Consider the following 27,375-nt stretch of genomic DNA (forward strand, 5'->3'; position numbering starts at 1 on the left):
AATGGTATTATGTAAAAAGGGGGGTATGAAATTCATAGAAGTCTGTGTGGGTTCTCTGTAACAGTTACATCAGCTTCAGATTTTCATATTTTAAAGAAATATTTCAACAATAATTTGAAGTATTTCATTACTATTAGAGAAAGGATATCCACAAGCACCTGATATGACAAGAATCTAAAGTTTTCACTTATTTTGAAAATATTTACCCTTACATGATTAGTCGATGGGAACATTTTGTACAGGAGTTTAAATTTGTCAGAGGATGAAGTCTGCTAATTTTGGTGAGTAACTGACTTTTCATCCAGCGTCCAATAACAGACATATCTGGATAACACAGCTGTGTCTAAATCCATGGGTGTCGACTCTTTGTCTTATTTCGTCAATGTGAAGTTTTCCTTTAAAAAAAAGCACAGGACACAGTCTTTTTCTTAAAATAAGATTTTTAATATTACTTATTATCATAAAGATATATTTACACACTTTACAGAAATAGAAAATAAAAACACAAAGCTACGCATGAAAGGAAAAATAAAATAAGTACTCCAAGAGCTAAAGCTTATCTTTTATAAATTAGAAACCAAAAGTTCAAATATGTACACAGTATTTCAACCATTTCTGATACACTTGTTTTATTTATTTATTTATTTATTTATGTCATTTATTTTTGCCCAGTTCAACATCAAAACAGAGACAGGGACTGTACATTTGGCCTGGTGAGTAATATGAGCACACACCATAAACAGGATATAAGTTTCAGGAGTAATACATCGTCTTTCAAATGGTATCTGCTTGAGACCTAGTAACACTGTTGCGATGGTGTGTAAGCCTACACACTGCGTTTCTCCTAAGGTTGTTCTGAACGTAGCTGATTTTTGACACAGTGGTTACATAGATGGAGAACGTGTCGCAATCAAGGCAGGAGGGGCCTGTGCTATTTTGGGTGTAGGAAGTCTCATTTTGAGGCTCCAAGATAATGACAGATCGTAGTCATTTCTCACGGGAGATAAAATCTAGTTATCCTTTGGATTGCCCAGCCGGTGGAAAAACTGTGAATGCATTGGATTGAATATCAGCCACTCGATCCTGCAGACACCCACTCTGAAGGCCAACATGATACAGTTTGATGGGCTAAGGTAAAATCATGGAATGTGCTGTCTGCCACTTCCACAACGAGTGAAATGTTTGGTTCAGTGTAGAGGAATCTTAGGTTTAAAAAAATAAAAACCGTGTGTTTTTTCTGCAATCTTTTTGTGCGTGAGTGTGTGTGTCGGGGCAGGGCGGTTTGTGTCGATAGCTATTGGAGATCAATGGCTAAGCTCGTATTTTAAAACCTGTTTCTAGCTTATTCTCATTTCCACCAGTAACACACATCTATCTCTCTGCTCATCCCCACTCCTTACACACTCCCAGCCAAATGCATTTGGACGAAAATAACTAAACACAGAGGGGGCAAGTTCTCAGAACAAACATTTTTCTACCAGGAAAACATGCTAACAAGTGCATAGGAACATTACTCAGGCCTTGTGATGGTCACAGAGAAGAGGAACTGGAGAGGAAACATTGAGAGGATAGGAATCGTTTCTCTTGTGTAAGCCTTGCTGGAAAAGACCATTAAGGAAAATGGTTTTGCTCCCCGAGCATAATGTATTGGTTTACCATTTCAGTTTGAGCCTAGACGTGCTTGTCCTTCCACACCACAAGGCCCATTAACCTGATGTGCAGGGGAGGGCTGTGGGCTATGATCTACAAGAAAAGAATGCCTGAAAGCTTTCACGTGTCCACGACATATTGTGCTGCAGACTACTTTTCTATTTTGTTACATCCACAAAAGATACAGCTTCTCACACTGTATTCAAAAAAGTAAGCTTTGGACAACCAGCTAGACAAGAATCAGACAAAAAAAAAATAAATGTCACAATACACTGGAAAACCATTCCATACCAAGAGATTCTTGTTTTCAGGGTGTATTTTTCCAGCAGCATAATGGAATTGCAAAAGTGCAGCCTTGCAAACCCATGCAGAGAAGTCTTGGAGCAAAGCCACGTCTATTTGTTGGGACTCATTGACATCGGAGGCTTTGGATCAGCGGGATATTTGGCTTTTGATTTTTGTCTTTTTTGGATTCAACTGATAACCAGGCCGAGATTTAAAAAGGGTTCTGTACATAAACATCGGTTTGCTCTGGTCTCTGAAAGGGCAGCGTGGCTGGTGCGAATGGTGAGGATACATTCATGAAAAACAGTGCGGATACAGACGTTGCTCGGCTCTGTAACAATAACTTCTGAGATGGGGAAACATTGATTTGAACCCCGTGTCATGACCCAGTCTACTTCCAGCATCCCAACTCCTGTGGCTTTGAACTTTCATCCTCAGCTCATATCTCCTTACTATCATCCCCAATAATACATGAGACATCCTGAGCAAAGCTGTCTCACTCCCGAGGAGCATTAATGAAATCTACATCTCTGTCTGAGAGGGTATGAAAAAATAATGGTGGAACTGAAATTATTACACTTCACAGTGCCCTAGGATTTAATACATTTTTAATCAAGGTGAGCTTGGCTGGGTGGATTACCACTGTGATGTTAGATGCTCTCTTAATAAAAGCATCTCACGCTGGGACTGAGAAGTCTCTGCATTTTATTATAATATTTGCATGAGACATGGCGAGAGGGAAAAAGTGTTGGAAATCTAGGTTAATCAGTTGCCAGTTGCTTATGTGGTCAAAACTGATTTGAAAGAAATGAGTTTGCTGATTGAACTGGAGCGGATTAAAGAAAACAAAAGCAATTAGCAAGTTGCTCTGCACAGCTAATACACAACAACAAAGGATTGTAAGGTGTCTTTTTCTACAGGTCACAGTCCTAATATGTTACATGGTTACACACTGAATCAGCAGGGGGTTCAGAAATTGCAAAGGGGGAAGGGTGCAGTTTCTGTCTAAGCCAATTTAACAATGAGCTCAGACTAAGTGGCCCTGGCCAACCTTGGGGAGATCCATCTGAGAAAGATTAACTCTAGGATTTAATGAGTGTAATGATCAAAGCCGTGACCACCTGTGCTGTGGAAAGGCAGACCAGGAAGGCAACTGTACCCAACATAATGTAGGGAAAGGATCGTGACTAAGTGACTGAATCGGAATAAATCATCGCTATAATGATGCATACATACGAGGGAGAGTAAAGATACAATATACGAAAATATGCTCATATACGTTTTAAATGTATTGTATGTTTGTGTCTTGTTAAATAAATGCACAAAATAGACTGCTCTAGTACAAGCCTCTATCACAGCACCCTGAGAAAAAAAGAAATCAAACTATAACACAGAAATAAACATAAACAGTAATATATTCCAGTATGATGGAAAGGCATAGCATTTTTGTCAGTGAAAGATATCGGTCAAAGGGTCAAACCAGCCATATGCTGAATGTTAAAACAGCCAGAGCACTAGTGGTAGGCTGATCACGGCGGCATATTAACTGAGCTCTTTTTGGTCTAATTTAACTTGTCCTCCTTGTGTTGGATTTCTCTTTGCAGAAATTTAAAATGCATAATGTGTCAGTGTATCAAGACTTCAAACAAGAGGTAATGTGTTTCTCGTTTTCGCCCTAACCTTTCATTGCTTCGCTCCTGGCAGCATTGTGGAGAAGGTTATTATTTGGCACTTCATTAAAAGGCAAGGCGGCCTGTCGGTGGAGCAGACCGCCACTGCCAGTTAACAGTCGTGTAGAGCAGCTGCACGGGGGCAGCGGTGTGGTGAGAAGGCTGGGGATTGGGGACAGGATTGGGATTTGGGGTCAAAGGACTCATCCAAGGTGGGACATGTTACAGAGCACGCCCGTAAACCCCGCCTCCCAAGGTGTTAATGAGTTCAGAAACACCAGAATAGCTTTGGATTAAAGAATCTCCTAAATGAAGGACTTATTCTGTCACTTTACTAGATTGTTTTGATAGTATGTGCTCTCTTTTTACTCTGTCTTTGCTTTGCATGTGGACGTACTGTCATAAGGAGGTACAAAGCACCATTAATAATGATAATTAAGTGATGATAGTGATGTTATTAAGTTGTGACGCTTTTGCTCGTCCATTTCAAACAAAACCTTTTTATTCCTTTTTTGCATCAGACATCCAGAGTATCACAAGCAAACTTAATATTTGCCAACTATTAAAACTGACACTGCCCCGTCTGCATGATCAGCGCCCTCACCCGACGGTAAAGCCGTTAAATAGCTACACAGCAATGAAATCAGTGGCTGCAGGAACCTTGGATCCGAGACGTGGGAATACCGCATCGTGGAGAAGGGACAGATGCTTTAGGGTTCAGATTGTTTTGACCAGGCTCCCTCTCCACCACATGTCATGCAAAGTGTGTGAGACACTCAGGGAGATTGCTATGATTGGGCTCTATTAAGCAAATAATAAGAAAATTGAAAAGAAAAAAAAAACACTTGGGAGAAGACAGAGATAGATAAGTAGTCAGGGAGAGAGAGAGAGAGAAAGAGAGACAGAGAAATAGAGTCTGATAGCTCGGGCTCAATACCCCCCACCCCCCCTTCCCTGCCCCCAGTTCCTCCTAGAGCTGAGGGTGAGCGGCTTGTCCTGATTTTTTTTGTGGACAGAGTTGCTTGAAGAACCAGCAGGTGCTATGGACATCACTCTTCAGGCTGGGCAAGCGTAGGCCCTTCATTGCAAGGCCCCCCAAGGCAAAGGAAGAGCATAGAAATCAGAACCTGGGGGAGGGCGCTCAAAGCAGTGCCTGCAAAACAGGAAGACGACACAGAAAAGAAAGTTCATGAGCCTGTTTTTCCTGAAAATCATTCAGTCATGCAGACATTAACTTAAGACTATTGTAACATTTTGCCTCAGTTTATGCAGCCGGTGAAGATGAATGCACAAAAAATATTGAGTGATTAACCAATTTCTTTTTTAGTTTTTGTTTTATTTTGAAGGGATAATTCACAGCGACCCAGGGTTACTTTCATTTTCCACTTATTTGACGTTTTCAGTTCAGTGTTAGTTTACTCTTAGGCCTTTTGATTAGGATCATTTTAAGGGTGTTTGTCAGGGGTAAGATATCACACCACTTCGTGGAGGCAGTTGTCTCTCCGCCACGTTTACATTCCAGTCCCAGTAAACATGCACCAAAGACTCAACACGTTGTGTTGGGAGATTTGACCAAACTGATAATTGACTAAAATTGAATATTTTTTATATTATTATAGTCTGGTTTACAAATATACAATGTCATTTAAATTACTATTTCCTCATATAAAAACATATATGTCTAATAGATTTATTTAACTAAACTATGCTTTGACATCTGGTTTAAATTTGTAATATTTTGTATTTATGTTCTATGATAACGATGCTATGAACAGTGCTGTTAACAGTGTGCGCTAACTGTTAACATCATTTTTAATTTTCAGTTTTACTATTCTGTAAATGCAGTATTGCTAATGTATTATTATTAGCAAAATATAGGCTCAGTACTTTTGGCATTAAATCCATCCATCTATTCATCAAACATAATCGTTTTCTGTTGCTAGTACCAATATTTTGTTAGTCTTTGTTGTTGATAATTTAGCTCTTTGTGCCAGATAAACAGAGGTATCTTCATGATAAAAACTGTATCTTAGTCTTTCTGTATATATTTTTATGTATTGATATATTCCCGAGTTTAAAAAGTGTGTTTTTGGCAGTGTTAAAGGTCATCACACTCGATTTCTTACTACTTCTCAACTCACGTGAAGACATTGTAGTTTCTAAAATTTTCGATGTGTCATACCTTGTGTTATCTTGCGCTTGATAAACTAGAATATAAGTCTGTCCCAGACATGTTTCAACCAGATTTCACTGCCTTCGACTGGAAGATGCAGCAGGGAGTAAGAAAAACAATTGTGTATCTTGCTGTGAAACACAATCCCAACGTTATACTGCGCTCGGGGCATTGGATCACTTCTTGACAATGACGAAATCTTTGATCTTCCCGCATCTTTTATCTTTTCCTGGTCTGTGATAATTTCAGAAGGCTCGGACAACGAGGTTCATTCACTGATAAGAACCTGTTTTTGTTTTGTGATAGCATTTTTCTGAGGTCATGCAATGCCTTGAGACCTGATGTATGGTATATCTAATCACCACTGAGCTGTACTGTTGTTTGTTGTTGTTGCCCCGTTTGGTGTATGATCTCAGTACAGCAGCCCTTTTGAAGTCATACTCTACCACATAGTGAGTGTATGGGAGAAGATGCAGACCTGATTTACATTGTTTTGATGGGAAACTCTTTTAAAAGATTCATTCACTGAGCTTTCTCACACTCAAGGCCACTAGGGGTTTTCACAAATTGCCTCTGGCTTTAAATCTAAAATATCCCGTCGTCTTTTAGACTGTCACTGGCATGGCTTAGATCCAAGAGTTGTAATAGCATGGTTTGATCTGAGCCTACTCAAAGAAGATGACCCAGGTCGCTCTCTTTCTTCTCAGAGTGGTTCACATCTGGAATGTGTAATGATGAGAAAATCCAGCTTTGCCTCTGGTGTCATAGATAATAAAAGACGAGCTGTTGTTGACACTGAAATGGGGTGATGTTGCTAAATAGCTCAGAGCTGGAGGATGGATGATGCCAGGGCAATAACTGTTCTTAATCTTTGATATAAATAGTCTGGTAATGAAGTTTAGGCCAGTAACGACAAATCCATAGACAGCCTGCATGTGTAAGAGTCCTGTCCTCAGCTGGATATATCCATTGAACTCAAGCTTTGATCGAACAAACTGCAACTCCAGCTGCTGCTAGAGGTGGTTTTCCCATCATCAGCACAAACTGAAGAAGAAAGCAGGACACACGAGGAAGAGCAAAGCCTTTCAAGCTGCTTGTTGGACGGACTGATGTGAGACATCAGGTCTTGTGAAGACTTAATTCCTTCAGTCAGGCTGTGAACAAACTGGGACTGAAGAACTTCAGACTTTGAGCTCTGATTTTCTTTGGATCATTTACTCAGTGAAGGTTGGTAGTGCTATCACTAAAATGCTGCTAATGGAGAGCCCGATTCCCACTGTGGGGGTGGATTGGCATGGTATGTGGGGAGCAATCTATGAATGAGGCGAACTATGAACTCTACGAGAATGAGGGGAGCCAGAGAGGGAAGTGAACAAAAAAAGGAAATCTTCAGCTTGTTGTGGTTTAAGTGGTGTTTGCGGAGACGGCATTGTGACTCACTGAGCCGTTCACTTTTACAGAGCTTCACAACTTCCCGAAGCTCCCCTCATTATCTGGCTAAAACTCTGGCACTGAACATAAGCTCTGACCACTCAACTCAGAGAGGATTCTCACATTTTATTGGCAGACCGAGGGAAGTTGTAAGACCCATGCTGTCCTTCAAGTGCAAACTACTCTGGCTTGGTCCTTACTCATTGTTTTCACCTTTAGAGTTCTGGAATGAGTTCAAAGGAAGTCTAAATCTAGAAAAGTACAATGAAAAATAATCACCTATGATTGTAAAAATGGCTACTTTAAAGAAAAGAGCTTCCAAACTTCTGCAGCTTTGATCCTTTTTCTCTTAAAACTGATTAACCATCCATTGACGCACTCTGGCTGCAGCCTCCTCTCACTACAGATTCAGTTTATGGTGGACCTCTGCAGGTCAGCGTTGTATAGTCGACACCTCCTGCAGGGATATTGCGTCTTGCCTCTCACGGCGTCTGAGGCTGTGACATGCTGACATCAGTAAATTTAAATCTGTATGTTCTGTAAATTTGATCATGTTATTTAAATGTCCGCGGTATATTTTAGTTTCCCATTGAAGCTTTATCTGGTTTTTATTGAAACGCAGAGTTTGTTTTGGTTCTGATCAATGTGAAAAAGTGATAAGATAATGTTATCTCAGATCTTGGATGAAAGCTTTTTCATACAAAGCCTTGTTTTATTTGACAGCAAGTTAAACATCCCCTCGCAAGAAAAATGGTGCCACCCACAAACCCGGCTCTACAGAGTATTATTTTTGAGGAAAATGTGTTTTAACTGACTTAACCAGGTGGACAGTAAAGATTTGTTCCAGCTGAATTGGCTCAAAGGTAAGATTTCTAAGTATATCTTTCTACTGTATGAGGAAATAAATGAGGTAGACTTAAAAACCACCTTAGTCATAGTAGGAAATCATGCAAGCTGCTGGGCTAAGTCTAATAATCTGCTTGCCAACAATAACATCCTTGTGTTGGAGCTCAGTCTGGCTGCCATTAACAGAGTTTTCAGTATTCCTGTAAGAGTTTAAGTTTCCCATTCAATCCAAAACATCCAAAGGGATTCTGCCAACAAAGTATTCCAGGACTCAAAATAACATTCCCCCTAGAAATTCCTCTGTGAAGTTGGGTTTCCTCACTAGTCAGCAGTTAGAATTTAATATATCAGGAGGTGTATTGGCTCATATTCTCTGGAGGAATGTGGAGCTCTGACTTGACAGAAAATTGGTCTAATGGGCAAACACAGCAGAGATTAGCACGTTGTTTTTTTCCACAAGCTATCCATAGAGAGTAGAAGACTTTTACTGCTTGAAATTCGACTGTTTTACTATGGGTTTGTAGCAGCATTTCGTCAACAAAGCCTAGTGAGTGGTCAGTTAAAGACAAACTCACCTTGCTCTAGAACGGCATGGGCCCCTTGTGGGAAAGACGGGGCCGTGGGCGTCTTCTCTTCGAGCTGGTTGGTCTGTGGGTCTGACCGCCCCTTGCAGAGTTTTGCTGGACCATTTTTCTCACCATAGATGCATCTTGCAGCTCTCTGCCATGCACCGTGGAGGCCATGGGACCTGGAAGACACACAGAGAGAAAAGACCAATTTAACACCTGAAAATTGTCTTGATGATGGTTTTTCACAGTGTTTTTTCATTCAGGATATCTGCCAAGTCCATCAGAGCCTAAGAAAATATGTCACCGGATGCAGAGAAGAATCACATTGGTAGTAGGAAATGAGGAAAGAAGAGATAGACATAAATAAGTGTGTGAGAGAGTGTGTGTGGCCTTCTCTAAGCCCACCCAGTGTTGTAGTTCATCAACTCAGTGTGGTCCAAAGGAAAGCATAACAGATACACGGCCCTGGCAGAAGCAAAAAAAACCCTCAAACCCTCATGTCTCATGTCTCGTCCCCCTCCCTCAAGATTACAAACAAGCACCAACACTCGTGGAGGTGCATCTCGTTGCAGTGTTTGATCCATTCTTGGGGATGGGTTTAACAGCGTTGGGTCTCACAGAGTGCCTGTGAATGTGTGTATGAGAGTGAACCCAGATGTTTTCAGTCATCTCTCAATAAGTGTGCCCTGATCCCCTTAAGCCACCCCCCCAGTGCTTCATCCCCCAACTCCATTTTTTAATGGTTTGGTCCACCCTAAGTGTCTCTATGACCTTTCAACCTATTACAAACTAGCAGAGACCCCCCCACTCCCAGCCTCTTTTTGGGGATCAAGAGATCTTTTCTTTAAAATATTTTGCTGCATATCTTTGTGTGTAACATAATATTTATCATGGGTGATCTTTCACACCACACCCAGTTTGTTCATCCAGTAAAATTTGAGTAAAGGCAGCAAAGGGCTTTGGACATGTCAAAGTGATTAAATGTCATACCAGCAAATAATACAGGTATTACATACACAGTGATGCATTTTTCATTTTAACTAACAAATGGATGTGTGCAACCAACCATTAATTTCATATAATATTAAGTTACTGAAATGGAGCTGCACACTGATTGCATGGGCACTCTAGAGATTTCTGACTTGTAAAGATTGAAGGACTCAGAAAAGGCTGACTTACATTTTGTTTCAGATTGAAGTAGAAGAGGAAGATATTGTGAGTTGTAGTCTGTAGTAAAGGCCATACTTGAAAAACTCTAGGTCCTTCTAACCAAACACAATAGTTTCTTTCATTAAATCCCTCCTCTGCCTCAAAAATAACCATCCCTTATAAACTCCATACCACGGTGTAATCTCAAGCTAAAGCCCCAAAGACAGATTGGGGGTTTTAGAGTGAACCTTTCTTGCTTTGGTAAAATACTTTGTTCAGCAACCTTATCTACCCATAAGAAAAAGATTTCTTCAGATCCAAACTGCCAACCTTCCTCCTTTCTTTGGGTGTCTCTCATCAAACAAGCTGATTGACATCATTCACATGAGGTCATGACATTCCCGTCTCCCCTCCTCAGAGAGACTGGCACCATTTTTAGAATTCCCCAGAGAATGACCTTCCCTGCCTTTACAAGAGCTGGGGTGAGGACGCAGCTTAAGATAAGTCAGCCAGTTGACTGCATAGGCTTGTAAAAGCAGAAAATACACTGAGGACAGCACTTGAGGAGCTTAGAAAAGCCATGATGATGCTAAGTTCCCTGCTTGTTTCCATCGGTTTGGTTGCAGCACAGTCATGATATTAAATGGAGACGGCACAGCTGTGACCCCGAGGATTTTGTCTGTCTGAAACTTTAAAGACTGCCTCCAGAACTGCATTTAAAACCCTCAAGTTTCTCTAATAGCTAAGATCAGTGTGGTTGAATAGAGGGCAACTTTCTTCAAGAGCAGCATTCAAAACAGTCTTTCTGCAGCCTTTATTAATTAATGACCTTCAGCTGTGGCTTTATGAAGACATTTTAAAAGACCAGCTTCCACTGAAAAGGAGGAAATAGAGAAGGGTTTCTAGCTTTCAGGTTTAAATAATGGTGTATGGCGTGACTAAGCCAGACAGCTTGTTGAATGTTTTTAATGTATATCCCTGAAACACCAGACATCTCAAGTTGCATTTCCATGCTAATCTTCTCCGGCAAGCATATTACACAGTATATTTGTGCGCTAACAGTGGGCTAATTCATTGGCAGCAGGGAAAGTCTTGGTTGCATATTTCCGCATCTAAAGCACATCTTTGCCCCTTGGAGCACTAATCTGCGCATTATCCTTTTGTTATTGTTCCAGACACACAGTGAATGAGGAACGTTTACTCATTCTGAAGGCATTCGGTTCATTTCTCTCAAATCCAGGGGATTGAATGTTAATACTCTCTGTGTTTGAGAAGATTTTGAGGCTAACAGAAGTTTTATAGGGAGGTCCTGTTTCTCCTCATTCACCCCTGAAACACCTTCGGCATTTGGACACAGAACACACAGAAACACAATGGAGGGAGTCTTCAGCATGCTTGAAATGAACTTGTTCGTACAGTTTTTTAGAGACAGAGTTAGTTGAAACGTGGCTGGGTGGTCATATTTGGAGGTGGAAGACATGACGACGGTTTTGGGAATGGGTAAATGGTGCATGGTTTTTGTCAGGATTTAAACATTTAAAACCCTGCCTATTTTCTGTCCTCCTGCCCGATAGCTCTATGAAGTGAACATGATTTTCTGAGTTAGGAAGAAACATTAAATTGGGGGTTGCAATCCTCCAATCTCCAGCTTTAGAGAGGGCAGCAGGCAGTCCACTTAAAACATACTGACTTTTTATGTCTCACAGTGGTGCCTGCAGTTCTGCTCAAAGCCCAACTGCAGCTGATCTTTGAGTGATGGACTACTTTAACAAGTGCTGCAAAGCACACATGGAGTCAGTCACTGTGCAGACCTACACACACTGCAGTGCAAGATGGTAAAGTAATTGTACCTCAGCTCACACAACTCATCATCCTCTCCGGGTGGCTCAGCCTGTCATAACCCAGGTCCATAATGAGACAATTTAGATGTCTCCTACCATGGCAAGCTGTCAGGCACTGCTCGGCACTGGGGTTTTGAAAGGAGAACATCTTGTGATTCTCCTGACAAATCTCAACTCATACAATGTGCCTATGGGATGGAGAAGTGCAATGAAAGCTGCTAAAAATAATCTGGGCCTCAGTGATAACACTGGCAGTATAGATTAACTCTTGCAGCTTGTAGGCAACGCATGGAAATGTGACAGAAACAACATACATCAACAGCTAGCCTAGGATCACTGGAATACCTGCAGAATGATTATTGCAGCATCTGTTGCTTCTGCAGAAGATCCTTTGATTGTTTCCATGGCAAGTTTATCATTGGATAACACATATTTCATCTCCATAAACAAAGATATCTCAGCTATCTTACTGCTGTGAAATTGGATCCAGCTTCTGTGGTATCACATTTGATCTTTTCCCATGAGACATTCACGTGTTTATGTCCAGCTGGCACAACAGTAAAACGGCAGGATAGTATATGTCTCACAATAAGAAGCCTCATATCTCTACATCGGATGACCTTGGAGCCCCAGTTTTGCCCTCAAATCTCCACACTTTGTAATTTCCGAATTAAAGTTCAATAAAGAAGGACTTTCAGGAATGACTGATTATTGTCGGTGCTGTTGCTTAAGAAGGCCACGAGTGAGCACGAGTGAGGGTGGGTAGAGGAGGAGAAAAAGACTAATGATGAATAGCAGCTGGGCTGCTCCCTATTTCCAAGCCCTAATTTCACCACCTCCTAAGGTGATATCTGTTATGTTGTGGGTTTTTTTGTGATGGCTGGTGCTCTGTCTTATTACAGCCAGGCGAAAAGTCGAATACTGGCAGCTTATCCCTGTTGATTCTGCAGCAGTCCATCAACGGAGCCTGGAGAGACATACATCTTCCAGGACTTGTCCATCTAGTCAGAAGAGAGAAGAGAAATAGCTGTCCTCTGGTTTAATGCCAAGTTCATCAGCTGCCCTCATAGCTGGCAAGAGCAACCTATATATCACAGTGCTGTGTCAGTGCAGGAACACAGCACAGCAAATGGGCCAGAGCTGCTTATTAATAGTTGTAAAGCTGATTTGTGTGTATTGACTGCCAAAACGACCACATAACAAATGTCTGCTCTTGTAAATGCAGCTACAGCGTAATGGTTTTTCTGCCACTAGGACATAAGAGATTAAACCAGCCCATGAGTCTACAGCAACAAGTATACAGGGGGGGCTGTGTTCATTAGAAACTGTTGCATCAAATGTAAACAGGCACAGTGAAGAATGGCTACTAAAATGTAATCGTAGCTGTGTTTAATTTTCTTTGTCACCTCAAATTGATTTGCTGTCCTCTTGAATCTTATTTGTTTGTTTACTCGTTGTGCCTCATCGCTCACAGTCGCACTGATTATGAATCAATTGTGTGCAATCTCAGAGTTGCATTTTCACGGTTGGCTGGGCTTTTCAAATCTAATCTCTCCTGTGTTTTGTTTTATCGCTGTCCCTACATCACTCATCTGACACATCTGTGCCTCGTGCGCTGCAGTCTGTACCGATGTATATCAAGCTGTAAACAAATAGCTGGCAGAATGGGGATGGGGAATGTGAAGAGGCATTTTTCTCTGGGCATCAAAAACCTCATTAATGTCCAGGATTATCAAGTAATGTCAGCAACTTTTATAATTAACAATTTTACAGAAATTCATGGCGTCCCGAGGATTAATCCTTTCTGCTGTCCCAAAAGTGCTTTTTTGCATTCAATCACTGAAACACCACAACATGACCAAGAAGTACCGGTCTCAATTTTTGCACAAGACTTTTATTATTTGTAAGTTGAACTGTTTGATCCCATATGAGGATGAGTCCTCAAAGTGAACATATTATGTCATGTTCAGTTCTATATTTTTATTCTTGGACTCTCCTAGAGCAGCTTTGCATGATTCACAGTTCAAAATAATCCTTATTTTTATCATACTAAACACCGATTTCAACCCTGCAGTCTGAAACAAGCTCCTCGACACCAGTTCCTCTTTATAGCAACTTTCATCTGATTGGGTGCCCCCCACAAACATAAGGTTTAAACAGCAGGTGGGTGGGGCAGAGCTGTGCACTTGACATACTCATATTAAGAATATTATTTTTCCTGAGATCATACAGAGCCAGAAGCAGGAAAAAAAACCTGTCAGTCTGAAGCCTGAGATTTTTCCCCAAAGGATGCTCAAAGTGTATAGAAATATAGAAATGAAAGAAATCTTAACAGGTTGTCTTTAACTTTCCATGTAAGCCCCTTCACAAAATTATTTACATTCCCATCATTCTCAGTTGTACTTCATGCAAAGTGCTTAAATCCTGTTACCTTAGAGAATGTGTTTGCTTTTCTTTCCAACCTCCTTAGATTACTATGACCTGGACGACTGAGAACCCACACAGACTTTAATCCTGTTAAATGTTACAATAATGACTAGTTAAAGTAAGATAAACATTATATGCTGATTATCCCTGAATGTTAGTGTTATCGTTTAGATGCTACAAGTAGTATTTTGCTCAAAGTACAGCCTCAATGAGCAGCTAGCACAGCTGGAGACTCTTAGTCTTATTTCTTGTGTCTCTCGGGGTTAAAAGCCTGTTTGCATCATTATTGGATTAAATGAGAGACACAGAACTAAAGCTCTTGTCCTCTTTTACACAATTACAAAAGTCTTATAAACTTCACCATTAATAATATAAAAGTATTCCTCACTGCTTAACAACATTTTTTCATTTAGGCTCAAATGAAACAGGGACTAGTATTATAGTATTTGTTTGTCATATACACAATAATGTGAGGACGGTATCATTATTTATTTCTGTAAGGGAGATAGTTGTTGCTTATTATAGGACTGTGTAATTCTTACGGGTAGCAAAACAATATTTGCGTAAGTGGGAGAGAGGAAGAATAAATACCCTGGTGTGTGTAGCCATGGTTATTACATGACGTTGGAGGCCTGCTGTCTCCATCGTGTGCCTCCCTCCTTCATTCACTAAAAGGAGAGGAGCAGTCGCTTAAGCTAATGAATCCCTCTATGACACGCCTTTGCCACAGACATACTAACCCACACTGCCAGACACAGACATGTCATCGGCAGAGATGCTCCCACTACATAAGCACATTAGGGGATCAGGGTTATTAAGCTAAGGATGAAATGTGCTAATTGTGCCAGATACAAGCCAAACATTTTCTTTAACCTAGAATAAGCCTCAGCTCTGCTACAGCATCACACAGCGGATTTGCTCACTGCCTGACAGCCTCCCCACACATTCATCCTGCACATATGGAATGGTGCCTAAGTAAGGAGGACGTCCCTTGTCGTTTATCCTGTACAATCCAGCATTTAGTGTCGGAAATGCTGCATATTGCATTCCTACCAGTAAGTCTGGGCTTTGGCAGAAACTGGTACCAATTGCTTCCCGACTTTCAGACCACGTTACCATGGCAGCCACCATGAAAGGCGCTCAGTTTGGAGCAAAAAGAATGACATTGTCAACCAACCAGGTTCTCAATTTACAAATTTCACTGCACTGAGTCTGAATGCCAGATCAGCCCTCTGGCTGAGTCTGTGGTGTTTTTAACCTCCTCTGTGGGCCACTGCACTTGGAGTGTTCCTCTCGGAGGAGAGGAGGGGGGGTTTGTTTTGGTCGTGAGCACTTTCTTTTATTTCTGTCGGGGACTGTTTGATATGCAGCATTGTTGTACTGTGATAATACTAGGCTTGTGGTTGAGCTAAAGGCTGGCTTTGTCTACACAAACTCCACCGAGGAAACAAAAGTGCATGAAAAGTTGCTCCTATTACTGCAGCTTTCAAACCTAACCCTGTGTCCAGCTTACTCTGAAAGTTACCCCCAAAACTCTGAACTAAAGGTTGAGAAGTGATTAAAAACAAACCGTACAGCTCTCTGGTTTCTGGCTTTTTTGTGTGCCTTTGAGTATGTCAGCTGCCTGTGAAGTGTGATGCTGTATATACTCCTGAATTAGAGAGCGTATGAAATGATGAGGTGTGAGGCTGGTGGTCTGCTATGATCAGAGCACTATGAGTTCAAAGGGCCAGGAGCAGCAGCAGCAGCATTGAGCCAGCTAATGAAGCCACTGCCTCTCCCCACCACTTGACTGCATGTTGGTTTATTCACAGCCCCCACTACAGCTGAAGAGGTGAATTTGTGGCTACAAGGTTACTGCAGGTTGGAAGCTGCTGCATGAACTAAGTAGTCCGAAAAGAAAACATAAAGTAAACACAAGGGGAGATTTCCTTTTACAACTTTCCACTAGGTGTGCCCAATCAGCTGAGGGCAGGAACAGGAGAGATGCTTGCTGCTGCTGCTGCTGTTTCCGCTAACATCAGCGGGGGTAAATCTCTGCGCATGGCAGCTACAGTACGTAGGTAAGGATACCAACCGTTGCCTAATCTCTAGAGATTGCACGTCAAGGGCAAAGGGATCCTCCAACCATCCGTTTCCATGGGCACACTAATCAGATGTGAAACACAGCCCCTCCCTCTCCTGTGTCATCACCCCCCATGCTGTGAACCTGCGTTCCCATTTGAGATGTGGGAAAAAGAGAGAAACAGAAAGAGGGAGGGAAACATCGCTGCAAAGGGTTCACTGCAGCTTTTAAAGCCAAAGGAGACCACTGCCTTTCCCCATTGCATATTCAGAGCTATTAAAGGAAAATAGCACCTACATTGCATCAGACAGTGTTACCTGTCAACCAAACTACAAGGAATAGTGTAGAAACCTGAAGCTTAATGCTAAAGAGTAGTTCACAATAAGGTATTCCTATATATAGAAATATTCTGTAGGAGTAAATCTTGCATTTCTGCTTTAATGTTTTCCACTTCTGTATATCTATAATCCAAAGTGTCTCCCCTATAAAAATGATATACTGTGAGTGTGGCGTGCAGAGAAATGACATTTGGTTAAAGGCAGTGCAATGAAATTTAATAAGCAATTTCATCACACAGATTTAGCAAAGAAATAAAATTGCAAAGACTTTACTGACAGATTTAGCTGCACAGTGCTGCAGGTGAGCTGAACTTCTGTGTTTATTGGCCTTCTGCGTCAGCGAGGTTTCCGTCCGCTCTTAGGATAAACTGTTTGCCTGATGTGGATGCATGTTTATGAATTCCATATATTATTTTTCTTTCCTTTTTTTTTTTGTCAAAAACATCTGTTCATGTTCAGGGGCTCTGAGTACTGCAGGGTGGGCTGTCTTCCTCAATGAATGAGGCAGAGGCACTCAGTGAGGGGCCAGCCCCTTATCCATGGTATTCAGTCAGCGGCGGATCATTTCATTGACCAGCGTTTAAATGTATGTGGAGGTGTGAAATAGTCTCCCAGGGAAAATAACATTTGTGATCAAAGACTGCGCAATTGTGATGAATAATGCATGATTTCATAAATGAGTGAATTCTCAGTCACTGAAGGTACCCAGTTGTGTGGAGGTTGTACATTTCCCATTTCCAAGCACTTAATTTAAGTCGAGAACATAAGGTACATGACAGTCTGAAACCACATGAGGTATACCACAACATCCTATAATTCCCCGAGTATAAGTGAGACATGCACATCGTGTTGCCTGAGGCTTTGAGTTTAAGCAGATCCCAGTGGGGGAGTCACTAAATGAACCCAAAATCTAAGAAGTGCGGCTACACTTCCATAGTCCCAATCCACACTGCCACCTTCACAGCACTGAAATCCCTCATCTGAGGTAGAACTGCCTAACATCAGCCAGCTGTGCAACACTTTTAGCCATATATGAAATCTCACTATCCAAAATGCCATCCATAGAGATTTGATGTTAGAGGCGACAATACTCTAAGCAGTATTCATTAAATTCTGTTTCTGCATAACTGTTTGGTCCTTAAATATGTACTTCTTCCACAAATGATGTCTTTAAAGTAATACACAAAAGTCATATTTTCCTTTTCTGGCTTTTTACAAATCGAGTATGAAAGTAATTAAGGCACCTGCTTTCCCAAAGACCACAGTATTTATTCTGCGGTCTGGCAGGCTGTTAATAAAAATGTCCACTCAGATCTCGATCAGGAATCTGATCTGCAGCTACAACCACTATAAATGTAGCACTTAATGTTCAAAAAGAGAGCCATAAGTCAATTTAATATTGGACACTGAAGGAAAAAGGGGCAGATTTTGAAAATATCTGGCTCTAATTAAGTTGTAAGGAGTGCCCCGAGCCTGATGATAGGGTCTGGTGATCACATGAGCTCTGGTTAACACAGGAGCCCCTTAAACTAACGCTTATCCGAAGCTAAAGGGCTGTGCTCTCAAAACTCAAAGGAGATCTGGTCTCCAATAAAAAAAGGAAAGAAAATGTAGCTTAACAGAAGACTTATTTACAGAAGAGAAATGCAATTATTATCCATTACTGCAGGCTGAAACATCCACTTTGAAATTTTAGGTGTAGCTGTAGCTGTCTCTTCACAATCCAGATAACGCCTCTTCCTGCCAATCCTTCTCTTTTCTGTCTCTTGGACGTTCCTTAACTCCTCCCTTTGCTTTTCTACCCCCTTCACTGGATTAACTCTCAAGGGAAGATCTAAGTGAGTAGATTTATTCATTCAGTGGGTTCTGAATCACATTACAGCAGCACAGCAGTCACATATGCCAAAGTCTTCAACAGCTGACCTCTCTGGGGAGTGTTCACCCAAAGGTTAGCCTTATATCCCTACCAAATGAGTTATGATTTTTCACTAAATCTCTTCCTCAACTTCCACTCCACAGCAATTATTTGTGAGTGCCAGAATGCCATTATCAAAGCTCATGTTGGGTGATATTACACAGATCTCAGAAAGTTTTTTTTTTTTATGTGCTTCTCACAGAAACTTCAAGGAACACTGAAGCTCACATCATAAACCCAAGCATGTTTGGGTGATATTGAATGAAAATAGTATTGTTTAATTAACAAACAGATTAAAATAACAGCGTATTTTAATCTATGCAGTAAAGCAGCGCTGTCTATGTGCTGTTAAATACAGACCACAGTGGTTTAACGCCTTATTTATGCTTATTGTCAACACAGAAGACGTGAGAACCTCATGTATAATAAACTATGTGTTTGTAGCTGTTAACAAGCAAATCCAGATACCTGCAAACTGTTTTTACACTTAATTGATGGTATTACTGTTTATATTGGATAGATGTTTTTTTTTCACCAAGTAAGAAATATTGTCTCTGTCAGAAATTCCTGATGCAATACCCCTCTTGGCTGTCCATAATTACAGTCTAAAGAACGTGATATACAGTGCAATATATCAGCACATCCATACAGTATAAGTAGGATGGAAAAATAGCTGACAGCTGACAAATTTATTTTCATCCTATGTCCCAAAGTCAACCAGAGTGCATATATATATATATAACCATAAAAAACATGGTTCTGGTGCTTCTATTTAAGCCAACAGAGAAGTCAACAAGAGGAAAACAAATCACTCTTTACTGAGACTCCAAACTCCGCTTAGATTAGTCAATGTCTGCGTTTGTCTTTGCAGAAGAGAAACTACAGTGATGCTGCAGGTCGTTGGATCTATTTCATTCTTAGGCTGCATCAAGAGGAAATCCAGGTTCTTCATGAAACAGATTTTATCTGACCCTGTGGATGCGATATAAACCCAACTGGTCCTCACAAGCTTCTGTGCCTTAAAAAGGCTTTGTGATTCTCTGTAATCCTGTAATAACCTTTCCACTGCTCCCCTTTTGACACAACTGTTTGCCCGCTATTATGATATTATCCCTGGACATCTGGAAAAGTTTAGCTGCTTTTCTTTTCTCCACCGTAATAACATCCACGGGCACAAACACCTTCATTACTTTAGAAAACTGGGGGATTATGATTTAAAGCTTCCTGGTCACGGTAGGTTTACATCTATAGATGTTGTTTAACAAAATAATCACACCTAACTAGCCAGTTTTTATGCCTCTATGTGACTTAATGAGTGGCTGCATGTCTTTTGACCCGTAACACTTGGCTGAGCATCTGAGCGAGGCTGGAAAGAGTACAGTATGTAGATGCATGCTGGTAGCACTGAGCAGCCAGCTCCAACAATACATCAAAGTTTAATATGGAATAATAGCACTGCTGACAGCTCTCATAAAATCGCCCCCTTCCTAAGCAGACGATTTCTCTACCAGATAATGGCTCTAATCTGGTCCTCGTGCCCCGCTCACACTCACCACAGCCTCACCTGTTCATCCCAGGCTGCACAATTGTACCTGTGTGTGTGTTTGTGTGTGTCTGTGCATATGCTTGTCTGAACCAGCTGCTATTGTTTTTACCCCAGGTGAAGATTGGCCGGGTGTTTCCATGGCACGGAAAAATTAAGCTTTGATATTTTCTAAGAGGCTGTGACAGACGCGAGACTGACCACTGTTTATACCCCAGTTTTTAAAGTTCCTCAGACGCAGGAAGAGTGATCGGCCACGGGATGAATTATGGATACAACATGTCCAAAGCTGGAGCCTACTCTTGTGCCAGAGTGCTTTTCAAGGATGGGTAATTGAAGTGCGCTGCTAAAGGATGCTAATATTACATAGAGAAGGCCACAGCAGCTCTTTTAGTGTGCTGGATGAATATTGGAAGTAGCTTTAGGTTGTCTAGGTGAATTGCCTGTTGCGCGAGGAGTTTTTGCTAATATGCATCTGCACCCATAAATGCAATCAAGGCATCAAAGCTCACACACACACACACAAGCCACTGGCATTTCTGTGTAAACTACCAGTCAGTGCGCACACACACACACACACACACACACACACACACACACACACACACACACACACACACACACACACACACACACACACACATGCTTTCTCTGTCTTACTCTCTATGTATCTCTTCTTTCTTAGACACACATGTACACACGCACAGATGCCTGAGAAAGCGAAAGCCCACTGAACTGGAAAAGCATTTGTCTCAAGATGAAAGGCTTCACACCCACTGCCTACATGCAGAGCCTTTTCCGACACCTTCCCGCGACAGCGCATACTGTAGCAGAGGCTTGTGCTACGCAGGCACACTCCAGCTAGCATCCCTCCCCACACCCATCAACGCTGCAACACACTTGCATCCCTTCCTCTCTCTTCGCTCCATTTCTCTCTCTTCCTCTCTGTCAATGGAGCTCTGGTACTACAGGAGCGGCCAGGGAACAGAGAGGCGCATAGGCGGCAGGACTTGAACGTTGAGACGGATAAGCTGCCATGAAAGCCCGAGGCACAGCAGCTTTCTTTTCCCTGTCGCTGGTGTAGCACGGTGGGCTCTCAGGCGTGGAACATGCTTAGCCACACGCAGGGCGTGAAAAACGACACTGACCATGATGCAAGATAATTGCTTCCCATTTTACTCATGTGCTGAGAGCCTCAGACAAAAATAGCATGTCGCTGTAATGAATGTGCTGGGAAGCATGGGAACCGTGAGTGCTGTGGCCACGGATCGATACGGAGTGGACAGCATCTTGAAAGCATAAAGTCTACACAGTATCTCAAAACACTGTCTGTTCAGGACCTAGCAGCATAAGGAGTCTTACAGTGAATACGCTTAGGCCTTTATGCTTCATAATGTAGTCCAAATAGCATGCCAGTAGGCTAAATGTTATAATAAATGGTCTATATCCAGCAATATGGATCTTACATATGTATTAAATATCAGCACAACCTGCCTATGTGTTTTTCTAAGCAGCTGTACTTGGTGGGTAGGTGATAAACCCAAGAATAGTCTAGACATTTACACAGGCCTAACTGTTGTTTTTTCACACCATAATGTTACCTGCATCAAATCTGCAGATTGTCTAAACTGCGCCCCTCAGGATCAATTTACTTCCATGAACTAGCAGAGTGGATATGCCCTCTCGCTGTTTAAATGTCCCAAGTCAGTGTTTTTGTTCCAAATTGCAGACATTTGAGGTCCACAGTAGAACTGATATGTTGTTTAACAATGGCTCCAGAGACGCAACAGCACTTTACGGAATTTTACTGTGACAAGGCATCAAGCCCGAGCCCCTCCAGAGACAATCCACGCATCTGGGATCTGAGTTCCCCTCACTGATGCGTATAACAATTACAGTCCTCATTATCATCACCACGGGAGGTGCGCGTGCATATATATATGTAGGGTGCTCTAATAATTATATAGGACTTGGTTCAGATGGAATACATCACGCAATAAATGAACCACTCCACCTTACAGAACATGTGCCATGCATATCTTATATTTCATAACAGCCACAAACATCCATACATCCAGGATATGTATCACTCAGCAGCAGCTCAACACATGAATGCCCATCAATAAAAAGCTCTTCACATTTCATCTCTTACAAGCACACATCAAGGTGAGGCAGGGAGGAAAACGATCAATCCAAGCTAGAACCCACATTCAACTTTATCTTAAAAGCCATGGCAGTACAATAGCAGACAGTATAACCACTGCAGTGCAGTACTGTATACAACCAGGTGCTGATATTTATTCCTGCCTTTCAGAGCCCACACAAGGCTAACCATGCTGGGTAACTGATCAACTACAGCTGCCTGCACAAGCCCAAGGCACACAGAGAGAGAAATACAAAGCAAAGGGAGACGACCAGCGACAAGACTGGCCGCTCCTGTACTCACCAGCACTGGCAGAACACAGCAGAGACACCAAGAGCACAATCACCAGCGTCAGGATCTTCACATTCATTTCTGCACTCCCCTCTGGCTCTCCGCTAGTCACTCACTGATATACTGTAGTGGTGTGTGTGTGGATGGGAGGGTGTGAGAGAGAGAGAGGGAGGGAGAGCAGCTGAGCGAGCAAGAGAGAGAGAGAGAGACTGTTTGCTCCCTGTGTGTGTGTGTGTGTGTGTGAGAGAAGTGAGTGTGTCAGTTGGTGGGAATGCGTGTGCGTGCGTGTGGTGGCTCCCTGACTGTGCCTGTGTATTTGTCTAAATACGTATTTGTGTATCAGTGTGTGACAGCGCCACTCCAAGACTGAAGGCGCGTCTTTATCTGAGCTCTCCCACGGAGGTGTGTGAACGTGAATCTCTTCTTTTCTTCTGTCAAAGAAACGGCAACGTGAGTTCAGCGGAGCTGTGAATGCGCTGAAAGTCAGCCTGCGGGTCTGCCTGTCGGTGTGCCTCTGTGCGTGTCTGTGTGTGTGTGTGTGTGTCACTCCTGTTTGCCTTGGATAAGGAGACTAGTTGGTCATGTGGCTTATGTATCATTGACTCTGTGGGTCACGGAAAAGCCCCCCTTGCCCCATCATCACCCACCATCTCCACCCCTTTTCCTCAAACATGCAAGTGCACACGGCTGATGAAGGAGAAGGAGAGAGAGAAAAGGGAAGGAGGAGAGGGAGGAGCAGGGAGGTGAAGGGTGTGTGGTGGGGGGCACATGCAGGTTTATGATAATACCCAAACAGATGCTCTTGTTGAAAAGTCTTTGAATTGCAAAAAGGGCTGCTTGCCAGGAATCCACAAATCAAAATACCAGCTTATAAGGGGAAGTAGATGAAAGAAGGGAAGGTGTGAGATGAGGTTCATGCTTTCCTGCTTTTGTATCTCCGCCAGCTGTATAGCTCTTTCTTCCTCATACTATTCTTTGCCCTGGCAGTCGTGTCTCGCCAAAGGTACGGCTTAAATCATCTGTGCCGTTTGAAGTTAGCGTCCGTGACACTTTGGAGTAAATGCAGGAAAAAACTTATCAGACTCTGCCTGATTCTATCTCTTGCATTTGTTTCACTACCCCTGAAGTCATTTGTTTTATTTTGTTACACAGATTATATTCTTTCTACGAACAAAAGCTGCACGAGAGCCGACGCCCTGCATGGCTAGAAAATAACTCAACTTATTTTTTTTCATCTGTTTATCAGACAATAAACAGGAAAGGTTGCATTTCTTGCTGTGAATTGTGAGAACTGTAAGCAAGCACTAGAACTTTTCTTATCGCGTTTAGCCATAGAGCAACTTGAAGGCGACACGTTCTCCATAGACTCTTGGGAATAAAATCATTCAGGAAGGGCCATAAATTTTGTGTGTATTATATTATACATACAGAATATTTAAACGCTACAGTAATGCTGAACTCCGCCCTATAACAATCTTTTATACTGCGCAAAACAAGGAGGATCCAATAAACGCTCAGTAGATTTGCAGCCTTTAAATGATAAAATACTTATTAGTGAATGAAGCTAATTTTTAATCTTGAACATGAGTTTTTTATGTAAAATATTGTTTACGTGGTGTTAGTTTCCAATAAGCCCCCAAAGGACTGCACTTGCACGTGATAGATGGACCTAATTTGCTCACGACTTACAGAGACAACCCCTCACCCACCATAATCCTCCACACAACTTCTTTTCTATGTGTTGTCACTAAACAGTCACTTCGGTGGTGTAGACCTGAGAAAAGGGGCCCCGTGACCCTAACTCCACATCTCCCGCTTCGCACAGCCTGGCTATTGTCTTCCCGAGGCCCCGGGTCCCAGAGGGCAACATGTCTGTGCCACCCACTTGAGATCCAACAACAAGAGCACCTTCCATTTTTACATGCAGCACTTGAAGCCTTCACTTCATGTGAAGCAATCCTCTCACCTCGGGGGGTGGCCGAGCCCCCGGGGCTAAAGATGCTTATCCAAGCCTGTCCTTTTTTTAGCTGAAAGATAATTCGCCCAAGTGCCTTTAAAGAATCTGTTCACCACATTTTCTCAGAAGTGCTCACTGATCATTGACAGAAAGAATGGGCAATTCTTTCCAATTGTACATAATGAGAGATACTGGGGATTATAGCGCCATTACCAGCCCACTTAGTAGTTAGGAGTAATTCAGAATTTGATTTAATACAACATTCGAGGATAATTTCAAATCTATGTAGGATAACCGCCTGCGGAGTTCTTTCAAATTAACAGCTAACATAGGTATCAAGGCTGAAACCGAAGCAGATATCCAGAATGTGGAGAGTCCAGATGCTAGTGATCATAATTCATGACTGTGGATTTACTTGTCATTAAAACGCAGGTTGGATAGTAATAAGAATATGCGAGACATTATAAAGTTGGCAGCATGGGCTCAAACATTTGCACTCTATTAGCTTTAATTGTCTTAGCTTGAAGCAAAGCCTGTAATGAAAATGTAACAGATGGTGTTTCCTTAGAGTGTATCAGTGGACTGTGTGCCAGTGGAGGATTGCCGCCTCACGTCCAGGGATATAGAGCGAGTCCTGGCAGCACGGCGCTGGCAACAACAGTCTGAGGGCAGCAATGCTTCCACATGTGCCTCAACACGGGAAACACTTGGCTGTTTACAGGAAGCTTTTGTTGAAGGAATGCTGTGGATGGCTGGATTCGGTCACTGCTGACGACTTTTCCTGATTCCTGAGTTTTTAATAACAGACAGACATTCCTAAGATAAGTGTTCCATGGATGATGGAGAAGGTATCTTTCAAAGATAAGTCAGCGTGTGCCGCAGGAACTATCAACAGGTGGCCTCTCAGCTGTGGCTAAATTGGTCGCCTGATCTCAGAGAAGATTCGCTGCATTATTCGCTGTATTCACAATTAATGTGTTTCCTGTTTACCGTCCGCTGCTAAATAAAGCCCCCAGATATCTGAAATGCTAATGAATTTTGCGGATGTTTGTTTGCATTGTTGTTGTTTTTTTTGATGATTGAATAAAGTGAACCGAACACTTCCGCTTCCATTTCTTGAGCATCTTATCAGATGCAGCGCACCTTTACTGAAAAGGAAAACAAATCAAACCCCCATCATAACAAGCGTCACAGTCATGTCAATGTGAGATCAGGTTCGGTTTGCTAATTGGCTTCTTGGGAGCAATCAGCGTGGAGGGAAGAAAGTGTGACATCTTCATTAGGACGTTTCAAAGATGAGATGCGAGCTGTAAGAGTCTAAGCTCTGTTTGGCTCGTTTTGTGATCCTTCCCTCAAGCAGCCTGCGCGCCGTATCATGAAATGTCAAGAATCAGAGGCTCGGTGGATTAACTTATCTGCCTTTATTTGTCACATTGACATTTAACTGAGAAATGTTCAGGGTTCACTGAAGCCCCATGAAAGATAGGGCAGCAATTTCCCCCCAATCTCAGGTCCTCATTCTTCTGCACAAATGCGCATTTTCTGTATTTTCATACTTGCAGAAATTGAGTTCCTCGCAGTCATTAAACAACTATAAAGAACTGCTGTAACGATGAAACGTAGCATCTGCTTAACTCTTGTTTTTCATGCAGATAACACAGTGAAACATCAAGTGGCTGTCTCTTTGTGAAGAAATTCAAACAGACATGTCTGTTTATCTCTAAATTTGGACACCAGCTGAGGTTTATCTCCTCTAATGTTGGTCAGAGTCTAAGCACACTTACGAGAACAATCAGAAACCCATGAGAATAAAGCAATTTACACAAACGTAATCATATAAATACAAATTAAATTCTCATCTTCCTCCTCTTTTTCTACTTTTAAATCCAAAATAATCAAAATAAATAATAGAAACGATGACATTATTCATCGGGAGATTCCAAATAGTTTTCACTTGTGCTCCTTCCTTGTATCTAATGCTGCAGCGTTGCGTGACTTTCAGACATCTCTATAATCAGTGTGATATGGCTCATCAGTCTACAACTAAAGTTGCCAACAGATCTAAGAAGGATATGTTGTGAGTCCCTTGAGCTGCCTGCAGACAAAAAGGCAACTTTTCATTCCCAGGGAGCACTTTTCACCGACGCTTTTATTAATCACATTAATCCTGTCAGCTGACTTCCATCTCTGTGGATTTGCAGGTTGGGAGGGCAGATTTGTATCCTGTGATATTGCACCTGCGTAATGTCTATTTTTAAAGAAATCTGTTCACGCCGCAGAGCGGTTCTTCAAATCATGAGAAAATTATATGTGGATTTGCCATTCTGGTTTGCAGTATTGAACTCAAAGCATGTACAAAACAGGCTTTGCACCCTCATGGTCCTGTCAGGCACAGATTCCTCATAGATATGGTTAAAAAAAATAAAAACAAACAAGGGAAGTCTTTTGAATGGTCTGCACTCTCCCCCAGCTAATCAGCAATAAAAATCTCCTGAGGGTTTTTCTCCAGGTGGCAGGTGATACCAGCCTGTCTGACATCACCCTCGGGGCAGATGTTTCCCTGCTTCTGCTGAATGCCTCTTCAGCACAGAAACTTTCTTAAGTATGACTCCTCACCTGTAACTTTACTGTATGTCTTTGCTGTTGATGTGTACCGGTATGTGCTGTACAGAAGGGGACTCGATGGCGGTACGCCAGACTTTTACACGCTCCCGTGATCTTCAGCATACCAATCTTCTGGCTCCTGAGTGCACCATTCTTCAGCAGTGTTGTTTTCCTCAGTACGCAGAAGATATAGCAATCATCCACCCGTCCTTCATTGTAGCAGAGGATCAAACTGAGTCAAAACATGCTAAATGGAGAGGGTGTTGAATCTAAAGTGGGTAACTGCCCTCTTCCTCTGCAATATTGTCGCAGTTATCAGAAGTTTGATCTGTCTGAACAGTGGCATGCAGTTTGGAAATGGCCGATTTGTTTCTTATAGATGATGTTTTTTTTCTTCTTCTACTTTATTTTTCTTTAACTGTCAGGGACGGAGCATGCCACGGCTTGGTCTCACTCAAGACAGAGAAATGTGACTTGA

At 42.0% G+C, this 27,375-nt stretch overlaps 1 protein-coding gene across 1 annotated transcript; it reads right to left on the bottom strand.

The window, feature by feature from the left end:
• Positions 1-422: 422 nt before the first annotated feature.
• Positions 423-22,518, bottom strand: apln (apelin). The gene is made up of 3 exons (XM_014333997.2): positions 22,349-22,518; positions 8,631-8,803; positions 423-4,758 (listed from the first exon to the last, which is right to left on the bottom strand). The coding sequence occupies exons 1-2, from the start codon at positions 22,413-22,415 to the stop codon at positions 8,637-8,639; spliced, it is 234 nt and encodes a 77-aa protein (XP_014189483.1). The 5' UTR covers positions 22,416-22,518; the 3' UTR covers positions 423-4,758; positions 8,631-8,636.
• Between the last annotated feature and the right edge of the window lie 4,857 nt (positions 22,519-27,375).

The sequence above is a fragment of the Haplochromis burtoni genome, unplaced genomic scaffold, assembly GCF_018398535.1.
Source record: "Haplochromis burtoni strain Fernald_Lab_line unplaced genomic scaffold, NCSU_Asbu1 Contig_4, whole genome shotgun sequence".
NCBI lineage: Eukaryota > Metazoa > Chordata > Actinopteri > Cichliformes > Cichlidae > Haplochromis > Haplochromis burtoni.